General features: G+C 43.2%; 3 protein-coding genes and 1 pseudogene across 3 annotated transcripts in view; all 4 read left to right on the top strand.

Annotated features, from left to right (window-relative positions):
- Positions 1–1,113: 1,113 nt before the first annotated feature.
- LOC147471554 (uncharacterized) lies at positions 1,114–1,953 on the top strand (annotated as a pseudogene).
- Positions 1,954–5,054: 3,101 nt separating this feature from the next.
- Positions 5,055–6,113, top strand: LOC122256629 (uncharacterized). Its single transcript, XM_086538399.1, has 3 exons — positions 5,055–5,128; positions 5,335–5,690; positions 5,816–6,113. The coding sequence occupies exons 2-3, from the start codon at positions 5,350–5,352 to the stop codon at positions 5,982–5,984; spliced, it is 510 nt and encodes a 169-aa protein (XP_086394525.1). The 5' UTR covers positions 5,055–5,128; positions 5,335–5,349; the 3' UTR covers positions 5,985–6,113.
- A 2,260-nt stretch (positions 6,114–8,373) lies between these two features.
- On the top strand, positions 8,374–9,526 carry LOC122256632 (uncharacterized). The gene is made up of 3 exons (XM_043021447.2): positions 8,374–8,447; positions 8,750–9,105; positions 9,231–9,526. Exons 2-3 carry the CDS (start codon positions 8,765–8,767, stop codon positions 9,397–9,399), a joined length of 510 nt encoding a protein of 169 aa, XP_042877381.2. The 5' UTR covers positions 8,374–8,447; positions 8,750–8,764; the 3' UTR covers positions 9,400–9,526.
- Positions 9,527–11,721: 2,195 nt separating this feature from the next.
- LOC122256630 (uncharacterized) overlaps positions 11,722–11,848 on the top strand; it is a 1,155-nt gene continuing 1,028 nt past the window's right edge. The window contains exon 1 of the mRNA XM_043021445.2: positions 11,722–11,795. The gene's annotated coding sequence lies outside the window, so the exon portion shown is untranslated. The remainder of the gene's footprint in view (positions 11,796–11,848) is intronic.

Here is an 11,848-nt window from a genome sequence, read left to right as displayed (position 1 = left end):
GTGCATCCTCCCTGTCATGGCATAAAGGTCAGATGCATTGACTACAAACTAATTTTCTCAGAAAGATGGAGAAAGGTAGAGTTTGGTAGTGAACCTAAGGTAGAGGAAGGGAACAAACCAAACCAAAAGATATACTCGAGTGCATTAAAGAAAGAAAGAAAAAAACGAGATCCAGGGAAAGACATGACTGGAGAAGGGGGTAGGTGGAGGAATGAGGAAGAGGAGGAAAAGGAGGAGGGAGAGGAGTGGATGAGGGAACAGAGAGGGAGAGGGAGGAAAGGAAAGAGAGGAGAGGGTATAGATGGGGAGGAGGAGGAAAAGGAGAAAGGAGAGGGAGAGGAGTGGATGAGGGAATAGAGAGGGAGAGAGAGGAAAGGAAAGAGAGGAGAGTGTATAGATGGGGAGGAGGAAGGAGAGGGAGAGGAGTGGATGAGGGAATAGAGATGGTGAGGGAAAGGAGGAAGGAGAGGAAGAGGAGTGGATGAGGGAATAGAGAGACTGGCATTGGGAGACGAGGAAATGGAGGAGGGAAAGGAGAGGGAGAGGAAGTGGAATGAGGAAAGTAAGAGAGGAAATAGAGAGGAAAGGAAAGTGAAGGAAAAAAAAAAAAAAAATAAATAGAAAGAAGAAAAAGAAAAGAAAAAAAGAAAAAAAGAGAGGAGAGGATATAGATGGTGAAAGGGAGGAGAGAGAGGTGAGGTGAAGCTTACCCTTATTATCATCTCCACCATTTGCATCATCATCGGTACGCGGTTCGTCATTATCCCCAGAGAACAATGATGAAGTTACGTTGGTAATGATGAAAAAAAAATCGATTCAACCTAAGGTATAAGAAGGGAACAATGTGAAAAATATAAACATTCATTCCCTACGACCAAATTTACTCAGGAAAGATAGATGTTTGTAGTTAACTTAAGGTGTTGGAAGGGAACAGTGTGGATTAAGGAACAAACCAAAGTAAGAAGAGGAGAACAAAAGGAAAAGAAATGTTCCACCTTCTTTCCTCCCACTTCTCATCTATTCCCATATCTACTTCTCTCCCTCTCCTCCCCCTTTTCCCTCCTCCTCCCATTCCTCCACCCACCCCTTCTCCCCATTCACCCCTTTCACCCCATGACTTCTCTCGAGGTGACACCCATATTTCACTGTACAGTGCAAGGGCAAAGTCACAGTGAATATTGTATATAAGGGCCGCAGTGGCCGGTTTCTAGGCCTGGCCACTCAGAGTGCCTCCTAAAGCCTCGTGGCATACCTCGGAACCACACACTCACTTTCAGCACTTTCAGCTTTCTGTACACGAAGGTAGGGAAACCCCGATTTTTGTTTCCATTTTCGTGTTGGTTATATATGTTTGGGAGTTTGCTTTTTGGTTTTTGGGTGATGGCTTTTTGGCTCTAGTACAGACTTACTTGGAAAGCCGTTTAAAAGTTATGTGTGAATTATCCTATCAAAATTCTGGTCCTGCCACTCCGAAGAGGGCTGACGCTAACCGCCAATGGCCCCCGGTGCTTCCTTCCCCGCTCCTTCTTAAAGAGCTTTGCTTTGCGTGTCTTCCGCAGGTCCCGTTGCGGAAGTCCATGACGACGTCAACCGTCACAACCGGAGTGTTGGCAGGGACACGCAGGCGGCGATCAGGACTCGCCCGGTCTGGCCACCGTCGCAGGAGCTGTAGGTCTGGAGCGTTCCTTGGGCTTGGCCGCCTCTTCGCCTCCCGAGGGCGGAGGACGTAGGAATCGCGGTGGCAGGAGTGGAGGCACGATCAGGGGGCGTCGCTCGCACAACGTTCGAGGCGGAAAGAAGATGGAGGATGCAGAAAGCCCTGGAGTTGGTGCGAGCGGAGGACGTGACAGGCTGCGGCATGAGGCTGGTTGCGAGCTGGCCACCAAGAGGAGGAGGACCATCGTGCAGGAGGAGCTGGCCATTCATCATTCACCTGGTCCATGCTCGTGGTGAGTGCCTGGCCCGTACTCCCTCTACACAGGGTCGTGCTGTGACTGATGTGTTCCAATGTTGATGATTGCATTGAAAGCTTATTTATTTTATCTTATATTACGTGAACTTTCCTTTGTTGTACAGACCTCGACGTGAAGCCCGGGGAGGGGGTCCTTCACAACCCGGGGTGCGCCTAGGGGGGCGTACTGGCAGGCCACGGACGCATTATGTCGGCGGCGAGGCGGGGACTGCGGCGTCGCCTTCCCCATGTTGGTCCACTCAACGGCACGGGAAGTACTCATGGACACCGTCATGGCTACACCCCTGCCCTGAGACGCCTCCTCCCACGATGCGCCGCTGGGCATCATGCTGTTTCACTTTTCTAAACAGCCTTCGAAAGGTATAGATTTGCCTTACTCTCAATGTCATCAACCGACCACGCGCGGGGGGGGGGGGGGGGTGTAGGGGGGGGGGGGGGGGGGGGGGGGGGGGGGGAGGGGGGGGGGGGGGGGGGGGGGGGGGGGGGGAGAACTGAAGTTTCAAACGATAATAAAGTCGATTTGGGGGGGGAGGGGTTGTATGTTGAAATAAATTTATTACACCGTGAACCACTGATTTCAGTTTTCACGATGAGCGATGACAAGATGACATTTAAATAGTCGCTCATGTTTAAATCATGCATCGATAAACATGTCGTGCCTATATGCATTATCAAATGAAACAATTGAAAATCCGTAAACGCAAAGACGTTGAAAAAGTGATATCAACTTACAACTTTCTTTTATATTGGGAAGAAAAATGAAAATATTTTAATCTACCTATGTGGTGTTATATGTGTTACTTTGGTTTACTATAATGACTCGTTAGCATCCGATAATTTGATTAATTACTACACATATTACGCCGTACAACAACGTGCGCGAAGAGTGATAGCTGCAATACAAATCTTGGCTCAATTGAAGACAAAACACGACAATAGTGTCACGAAAATCGCATATACTAATGAATGCTACTCTTTTTCTGTCCGGGCCGCTCACCTTTCTTTTGCTTGCAAAGAAAGAGGTGTTGTTACAAAATCATAAATAAAGCAATGGGAAAAACAAACAAGGTCAGATGGGATTATATCTACTTTTTTCTTCGACAAAAAGTTATATCAAAATACATCAAATGAAGAGTAAGGGGTTAGAAAAATTTTCAGTTTTTCATTTCTTGGCAAGTTTCTAATGCTCTATCTTTCTGGCGGGAAATCGGTTGTTTTTTTTCTTATCATCGAAAACTCGATTGCTTTATATGATATCGCTTGCTAAGACTATCATCTGTCTCTTTTGTTTTCGCATGGCACTGCATATTTTACAGAACGGGGAGAGCTAAGTTAATAACATCATGTATTACTCCTCCCGCTTTTCTTTTCTCTATTTCTCTGTTTCTCTGTTACTCCCTCTCTTTTCTTTAGCTCTTCTCTCTCCACTACTCTTCATCTCATCTCTTCTCTTTCTCTCACGTACTTCTGTGAATGTGTGTGTATGTGTCGTTTGTGTTTGGGTGGTACATTACATGTCATCATCTTATATCATAATCAATTTAGTATGCATAGAAAGATACACCACATTTTTCTAATCAATATCATTATTTTTTATTATTTCATATTTACGGGAAAGTAAGGTAAAAGACTCTAATTTATAAGGATTGACTATTATAATTCTCTTTCGAAACGACTATTCTTTCTTCGAAAACTTTTTTTTTTTTTTTGTAATATTTGAATTTAAACAAAATTTATACTATTATTGATTTTACATTAACGGATTTAGAGAAAGTTATGGAAGAAAACAAAAAAATACGAACAGAAGATAAATCTAAACCCAACGCAAAGAAAAAACATACAGAAATTTAAGTCTTCAAACACTTAACGTCGAGTCAGAGTTGATGAGACGGTATCGAGGTCAACCTACCTTATTTATGAAAATAAAGGATCTTTTATTTTGCATTGCAATATTTTGCGCATAGAAGAGAAGGAGCTGTTGGCTTTAGAGAAACAGATTTGATATAGATAAAATAGAAATATGGATCAGCTAAATATGTATTGTGTGTTTTTACACCACACTCAGCAAACATCTGTAAGTGAGTGAATGGAATGCCTTTCCTGACAGGTATAGAATCATGTAATAATGTTTTATCATTATGTCATACAATGCAAAAGAAGAAAGTTATTCATATCAGTGGCGTTTCATTACCTGTTCATGACATATGCCGAAGTATTAGTACGACCACATTTTTCACAGAATCGCATTGGACATAGGAGTATCTTTGGTAATGAAATTCGGGATCTGAGAAACAATATAGTCTCGATATAGGGAAAAAGCAATCTTAACTATTTGAGCAGTCCACTCTTAAAGAGGCAAGCGCTGAGGAACACGTGTATATGACAGCATTACAGGTGGTGCAAACGAGTTGAAATATGAGGGATAACTACTAAAACTAATAATGCATTGGTTAAGACCTGGCAAAGGGGTGGGTTATAGAGAAGAAATGGTGGAGGAGGATAGGGGAGGGAGGGAAAAAGGGGAGAGGGGAGGAAAAGAGGTGAAGGAGATTCTTAAATTCTTCCTATATTTTTTCTCCCTTTTCTAACTTTCTTCGTTCGGACTTAACTCAATCATTGTTCTCTTCCCATGAACCTTATCTAATTAACATACTACCTTTCTATTCCAGATGCATCTTCTTCCATAGAGAAGCATTCTGGTCACAGCATAGGAAAATGATCATACTTATTTTCCATTATCTTTATATCTTGTGTTCAACTTTTTTTCTTTATATCAAGCGCCAGTCATCATCCCCGTTCTTTGATGTCTTATGACAGAATGCTGACGTTGAGGATGGGCAATAAAGGTGGTGAGTAACGGTTCCTTCTATCTCTCTGTCATTCCCTCTTCCTCTGGGTCTTCATATTTTTTCTCTCCTCTCTCCCTTTCTTTTCCCTCCTCCTCCCATTCCCCCCATCTCCCCATTCACCCCTTTCACCCCCATGGCTTCTCTCGAGGTGACACCCACATATCACTGTACAGTGCAAGGGCAACGTCACAGTGAATATTGTATATAAGGGCCGCGCGGTTCTAGGCCTGGCACAGTGCCTCCTAAGCCTCGTGGCTCCTCGGAACACACACTCACTTTCAGCACTTTCAGCTTTCCTGTAACGAAGGTAGGGAACCCCCATTTTTTTCCTTGTCGTGATGGTTTATATATGTTTGGGATTTGCTTTTTTGCTTAAGGGTGGAGGAGTTTACTGAAAGTTAAATCTGTGCATATCAAAATTACGCGCCTCCACTCGAAGAGCCGCACTAACCGCCAATGGCCCCCCGGTTTCCTTCCCCACTCCTTCTTAAAGAGCTTTGCGTGTCTTCCCAGGTCCCGTTGGCAGCCATGACGACCACCGTCACAACCGGAGTGTTGGCAGGGACCGCAGGCGGCGCAGGACTCGCCGGTCTGGCCGTCGCAGGAGCTGTAGGTCTGAGCGTCCTGGGCTTGGCCGCCCTCGCCTCCCGAGGCGGAGGACGTAGGAATCGCGGTGGCAGGAGGAGGCACCGCCACAGGGGGCGTCGCTCCACCGTCGAGGCGGAAGAAGACTGGAGGATGCAGAACGCCCTGGAGTTGGTGCGAGCGGAGGACGTGACAGGCTGCGGCATGAGGCTGGTGTGCGAGCTGGCCACCCAAGAGGAGGAGGACCTCGTGCAGGAGGAGCTGGCCATTCTGGCCATGCTCGGGTGAGTGCCTGGCCGTCCCTCTAAAAGGGCTCGTGCCTGTGTCTGTGTGTTCCAATGTTGATGATTGCATTGAAAGCTTATTTATTTTACTCTCTCATTACTGAACCCTTCCTCTTTGTTGCCAGACCCGACGTGAAGCCCGGGGAGGGGGTCCTTCCACCCGGGGGCGCCAGGGGGGCGTACCTGCAGGCCAGGACCTTCGGCGGCCGAGGCGGGGACTGCGGCGCCGCCTTCCCCATGTGTCCACTCAACGGCACGCAGCTCATGGACACCGTCATGGCCTACCTGCCCTGAGACGCTCCTCCCACGATCGCCCGCTGCATCATGCTGTTTCACTTTTCTAAACATTCCGAAGATAGATTTCCTTTTCAATGTCATCAAAGAACTGAATTTTCAAAACGATCAATAAAGTTCGATCTTTTGTATCAATACATTCATTCCACCTTGAACACTGATTTCAAAGATTTCAATGGACAAGACATGTAAATATCGAATGCTTTACCACATCATGCATAACAATGTCTTGCCTATAGCACTTATCAAATCGAAACAATTAGAAACGTAAAACGCAAACCTTTGAAAAGTGAAGATACAACTTTCTTTTTTTTTTCATTCGGGGGAAGAAAGGAAAACAATCAACTTAATCTGGATTACTATAGAGTGTGATTCGATCAATTTAGAATAATTTTACACATCACTCGTACAACAAAGAGTGATACTGCAAGACAAATCTTTCAATTGAACTAGATGATTTATTTAACGAAGATCCTATGTAAGGAACCTCTTTCCTGTCCGGGCCCACACTTTCTCTTGCAGAAATGAGTGTCTAGTTACAAGAGCAAATAAAAGCAATGGAACAAACAAAAACGACAGATGGAGTTTATCTACTTATGTTTGACATTTGAAATTTTAGTTTTCATTTCTTGCAAGTTTCTAATGTCTATCTTTCTGTGGAATCGGTGTTTTTTTTATCGAAAACATGCTTTTATATGATATGCTTTTACGACTACATCTGTTCGTTTGTTTTGCATGACTGCATATTTTACCGACGGGGAAGCTAAGTTAATAAAATGTATATCTCCCTCTCTCTCTCTTTCTCGTTCTCTCTCTCTCTGTCTCTTTGTCTCCCTCTTTCTCTCTCTGACTTTCTCTCTCACTCTTTCTCTCTCTCTCACTCACTGTCTGTGAATGTGTGTGTGTGTGTTTGTGTGTGGGTGTATTTACATGAATTTATATATAACTTAATTAAATATTCATAGAAAGATACACACATTTTCTACATATCATTATTTTTTTATTATTTCATATTTTACGGCAAAGTAAGGAAATCTAATTTATAAGGACTGACTATTATTCTTTTGAAAAGACTATTTCTTCGAAAACCTTTTTTTTTTTTTTTTGTAATATTTGAATTCAAAATTTATCTATTTACTTGATTTACATTACGGATTTAGAAGGAAAGTTATGGAAGAAAAAAAAATAACGAAAGAGATAAAACAAAACGAAAAGAAAAAAATACAGAAAATATACGTCTTCAAACCCTACGCAGTCAGAGTTGATGAGTCGGATCGAGTCAACCTCCTTTTATGAAAATAAAAGGATCTTTTATCATAATTGCAATATTTTGCGCATAAGAAGAGAGCGTTGATTAAGAGAAACAGATTGATATAGATAAATAGAAAGATGGATAGCTAAATATGTATGTGTGTGTTTATACACACACACACACATCTGTATGTGAGTGTAATGAATGCCTTCTGACAGGTATAGAATCATCGTAACAATGTTCCATATCATTATATATAAAGAAAAGTATTCATTCAGTGCGTTCTCTCTGTCATGGCATATGGAAGATTAACTAAGACCAGATTTTCACAGAACGATTTAGAAAGGTAGATATTGGGAATGAAATTCGGGAATAGGAAGCAAATAATGCCGATTAGGGAACAAACCAAAGCAAAAAATATATTTGAGAGCATTTAAAGGAGGAAACGGTAGAGAACACGTGATATATGACAGCATGACAGGAGGTCAAAGAAGCTGAAATATGGAGGGATAACTAAAACAAAATCATGGATAAGACCTGGAATAGGGGGTATATAGGGGAATGGGGAGGAGGGGATAGACGAGGGAGGAGGAGAGGGAGAGGAATGGGATAGGGAATAAAGGGGAGAGGGAGGAAAAGAGGTGGAAGGAAAATTCCTTTTCCTTTTCGTTCACATTGTTCTCTTCCCATACCTTAAGTTAATTATCAACATCTACCTTTCTATTCCCCTCTTGAGAAAATTTGGTCCTACTTAATGATAACTATATTTTCCATATCTTCCTATATCTTGTGTCACTTTTTTTTTTTATTATCAACGCCACATCAACATTTTCTTTGATGTTAATGACAGAATGCGAACCAGTGAGGATGCAAAGGGTGAGTAAGCTTCTTCGTACCTCTGTCTTCTCCATTTCTCCATCTCCTCCCTCTCCGAGTCTTCAGCTTATTCTCCCTTTTCTCCATCCTTCTCCCTTTCTATTCCCTCATCCACTCCCCAGCCCCCCCCCCCACCCCCACCCCTTTCCCTTCTCCTCCCCATGGCTTCTCTCTAGGTGACACCCATATATCACTGTACAGTGCAAGGGCAACGTCACAGTGAATATTGTATATAAGGGCCGCGCGGTTCTAGGTCTGGCACAGTGCCTCCTAAGCCTCGTGGCTCCTCGGAACTCACACTCACTTTCAGCACTTTCAGCTTTCCTGTAACGAAGGTAGGGATCCCCGATTTTCTATTTTTGTGATGGTTTATATATGTTTGGGATGCTTTGGAACATAAAATTATCTTTTTTAGATGTTTTTGGGTGATCATGTTTTTGCTCTAGTACAGGCTTACTTGGAAAGCCCTTAGGTTTAAAAAGAGATGTTATGTGTGAATTATTCTGATGATTTTAATACTGGTGGGACACCAGATAACAACTTGTATCTCCTCTTCACTTGACGAGCCGCACTAACCGGCAATGGCCCCCAGTTTCCTTCCCCGCTCCTTCTTAAAGAGCTTTGCGTGCCTCACCAGGTCCCGTTGGCAGCCATGACGACCACCGTCACAACCGGAGTGTTGGCAGGGACCGCAGGCGGCGCAGGACTCGCCGGCCTGGCCGTCGCAGGAGCTGTAGGTCTGGGCGTCCTGGGCTTGGCCGCCCTCGCCTCCCGAGGCGGAGGGCGTAGGAATCGCGGTGGCAGGAGGAGGCACCGCCACAGGGGGCGTCGCTCCACCGTCGAAGCGGAAGAAGACTGGAGGATGCAGAACGCCCTGGAGTTGGTGCGAGCGGAGGACGTGACAGGTTGCGGCATGAGGCTGGTGTGCGAGCTGGCCAGCCAAGAGGAGGAGGACCTCGTGCAGGAGGAGCTGGCCATCCTGGCCATGCTCGGGTGAGTGCCAGGACGTCCCCTTAAGGGGGCTCGTGCCTGTGTCTGTGTGTTCAAATGTTGATGATTGCATTGAAAGCTTATTTATTTTACTCTCTCATTACTGAACCCTTTCTCTTTGTTGCTAGACCCGACGTGAAGCCCGGGGAGGGGGTCCTTCCACCCGGGGGCGCCAAGGGGGCGTACCTGCAGGCCAGGACCTTCGGTGGCCGAGGCGGGGACTGCGGCGCCGCCTTCCCCATGTGTCCACTCAACGGCACGCAGCTCATGGACACCGTCATGGCCTACCTGCCCTGAGACGCTCCTCCCACGATCGCCCGCTGCATCACACTATATCACTTTTTATACATTCCGAAGACAGCTTTCCTTTTCAGTGTCATCAAAGAACTGAATTTTCAAAACGATCAATAAAATTCGATCTTTTGTATCAATACATTCATTCCACCTTGAACACTGACTTCAAAGATTCCAATGGACAAGACGTAAATATCGAATGCTTTGCCACATCATGCATAGCAATATGTGTTACCTGTAGCACTTAGCAAATCGAAACAATTAGAAACGTAAAACGCAAACCTTTGAAAAGTGAAAATACAACTTTCTTTTTTTTTCATTTGGGGGAAGAAATGAAAACAATCAACTTATGGTGTTAATCTTGATTACTATAGAGTGTGATTCGATTTATTTAGAATAATTTTACACATCACTGGTACAACAAAGAGTGATGCAAAAAGACAAATCTTTCAATTGAACTAGACGATTTATTTAACGAAGATCCTATGTAAAGAACATCTTTCCTGTCCGGGCCCACACTTTCTCTTGCACAAAGTAATAATAAAAAATCAAGTTAAAGGTTGAAATTTTCGTTTTCATTTCTTGCAAGTCTCTAATGTCTATCTTTCTGCGGAATCGGTGTTTTTTTATCGAAAACATGCTTTTATATGATATGCTTTTACGACTTTATCTGTTCGTTTGTTGTGCATCACTGCATAATTTACCTACGGGAAAGCTAAGTTAATAAAATTTATATCATCCTCTCTTTCTTTCTCTTTTTCTCTATCTCTCTCTTTCTCTGTGAGTGTGTGTGTATGTGTATTTGTGAGTGGGTGTATTTGCATGAATTTATATATAACTTGATTAAGTATGCATAGAAAGATACACACATTTTCTACATATTGTTCACTTTTCATTATTTCATATTTTACGGCAAAGTAAGGAAATCTAATTTATAAGGATTGACTCTTATTCCATTGACTGGATTATTTCTTAAAAAAAACTTTTTTTTTTTTTTTTTTTTTTTTTTAATGAAAAATGTATCTATTCCTTGATTAACATTACGGATTGAGAAGGAAAGTTATAGAAGAAAGAAAACAAAGAAAGAGATAAAAGAAAACGAAAAGAAAAAAAAATACAGAAAATATACGTCTTCAAACCCTACGCAGTCAGAGTTGATGAGTCGGATCGAGTCAACCTCCTTTTATGAAAATAAAAGGATCTTTTATTTTCATTGCAATGTTTTGCGCATGAGAAGAGAGCGTTGATAATGAGAGACAGATTTATATAAATAGATAGAAAGATGGATAGCTATATATGTATGTATGTTTATGCACACACACACACACACATCTGTATGTGAGTGTAATGAATGCCTTCTGACACGTATAGAATCATCGTAACAATGATCCTTATCATTATATATAAAGAAAAGTATTCATTCAATGCGTTCTCCCTGGCATGACATATGGAAGATTGACTAAAACCAGATTTTCACAGAACGATTTAGAAAGGTAGATGTTGGTAATGAAATTCGGGAAGAGGAAGCGAATAATGCCGATTAGGGAACAAACCAAAGGAAAATATATAGTTGAGAGCATTTAAAGGAGGAAACGGAAGGAGACACGTGATATATGACAGCATGACAGGTGGTCAAAGAAGCTGAAATATTGAGGGATAACTAAAACAAAATCATGGGTAAGACCTGGAAAAGGGGGTATATAGGGGAATTGGGAGGAGAGGATAGGTGAGGGAGGAGGAGAGGGAGAAGAATGGGATAGAGAATAAAGGGGAGAGGGAGGAAAAGAGGTGGAAGGAAAATTCCTTTTCCTTTTCTTGTCCTCTCCTTACTTTGGTCCGTTCCTTAATCCACATTGTTCTCTTCCCATACCTTAAGTTAATTATCAACATCTACCTTTCTATTCCTCTCTTGAGAAAATTTGGCCCTAGTTAATGATAACTATATTTTCCATATCTTCCTATATCTTGTGTCACTTTTTTCTTTATCATCAACGTCACATCATCATTTTCTTTGACGTTAATGACAGAATGCGAACCAGTAAGGATGCAAAGGGTAAGTAATCTACTTCTTACCTCTGTCTTCTCCATTTCTCCATCTCCTCCCTCTCCTCTCCGGGTCTTCACCCTATTCTCCCTTTCCTTCCTCCTTCTCCCCTTCTTTTCCCTCATCCACTCCCCAGCCCCCCACTCCACCCCCACCCCCACCCCTTTCCCTTCTCCTCCCCATGGCTTCTCTCGAGGTGACACCCATATGTCACTGTACACTGTAAGGGCAAAGTCACAGTGAATATTGTATATAAGGGCCGCGCGGTTCTGGGCCTGGCACAGTGCCTCCTAAGCCTCGTGTCTCCTCGGAACACACACTCACTTTCAGCACTTTCAGCTTTCCTGTATCGAAGGTAGGGGTCCCCGATTTTTCCCTTTTCGTGATGGTTTATATATGTTTGGGATG

Source organism: Penaeus japonicus, unplaced genomic scaffold (assembly GCF_977035675.1).
Source record: "Penaeus japonicus unplaced genomic scaffold, GWHDUDI00000001_assembly GWHDUDI00000007, whole genome shotgun sequence".
Classification (NCBI taxonomy): domain Eukaryota; kingdom Metazoa; phylum Arthropoda; class Malacostraca; order Decapoda; family Penaeidae; genus Penaeus; species Penaeus japonicus.
This window is presented reverse-complemented; position numbering and strand designations above follow the sequence as displayed.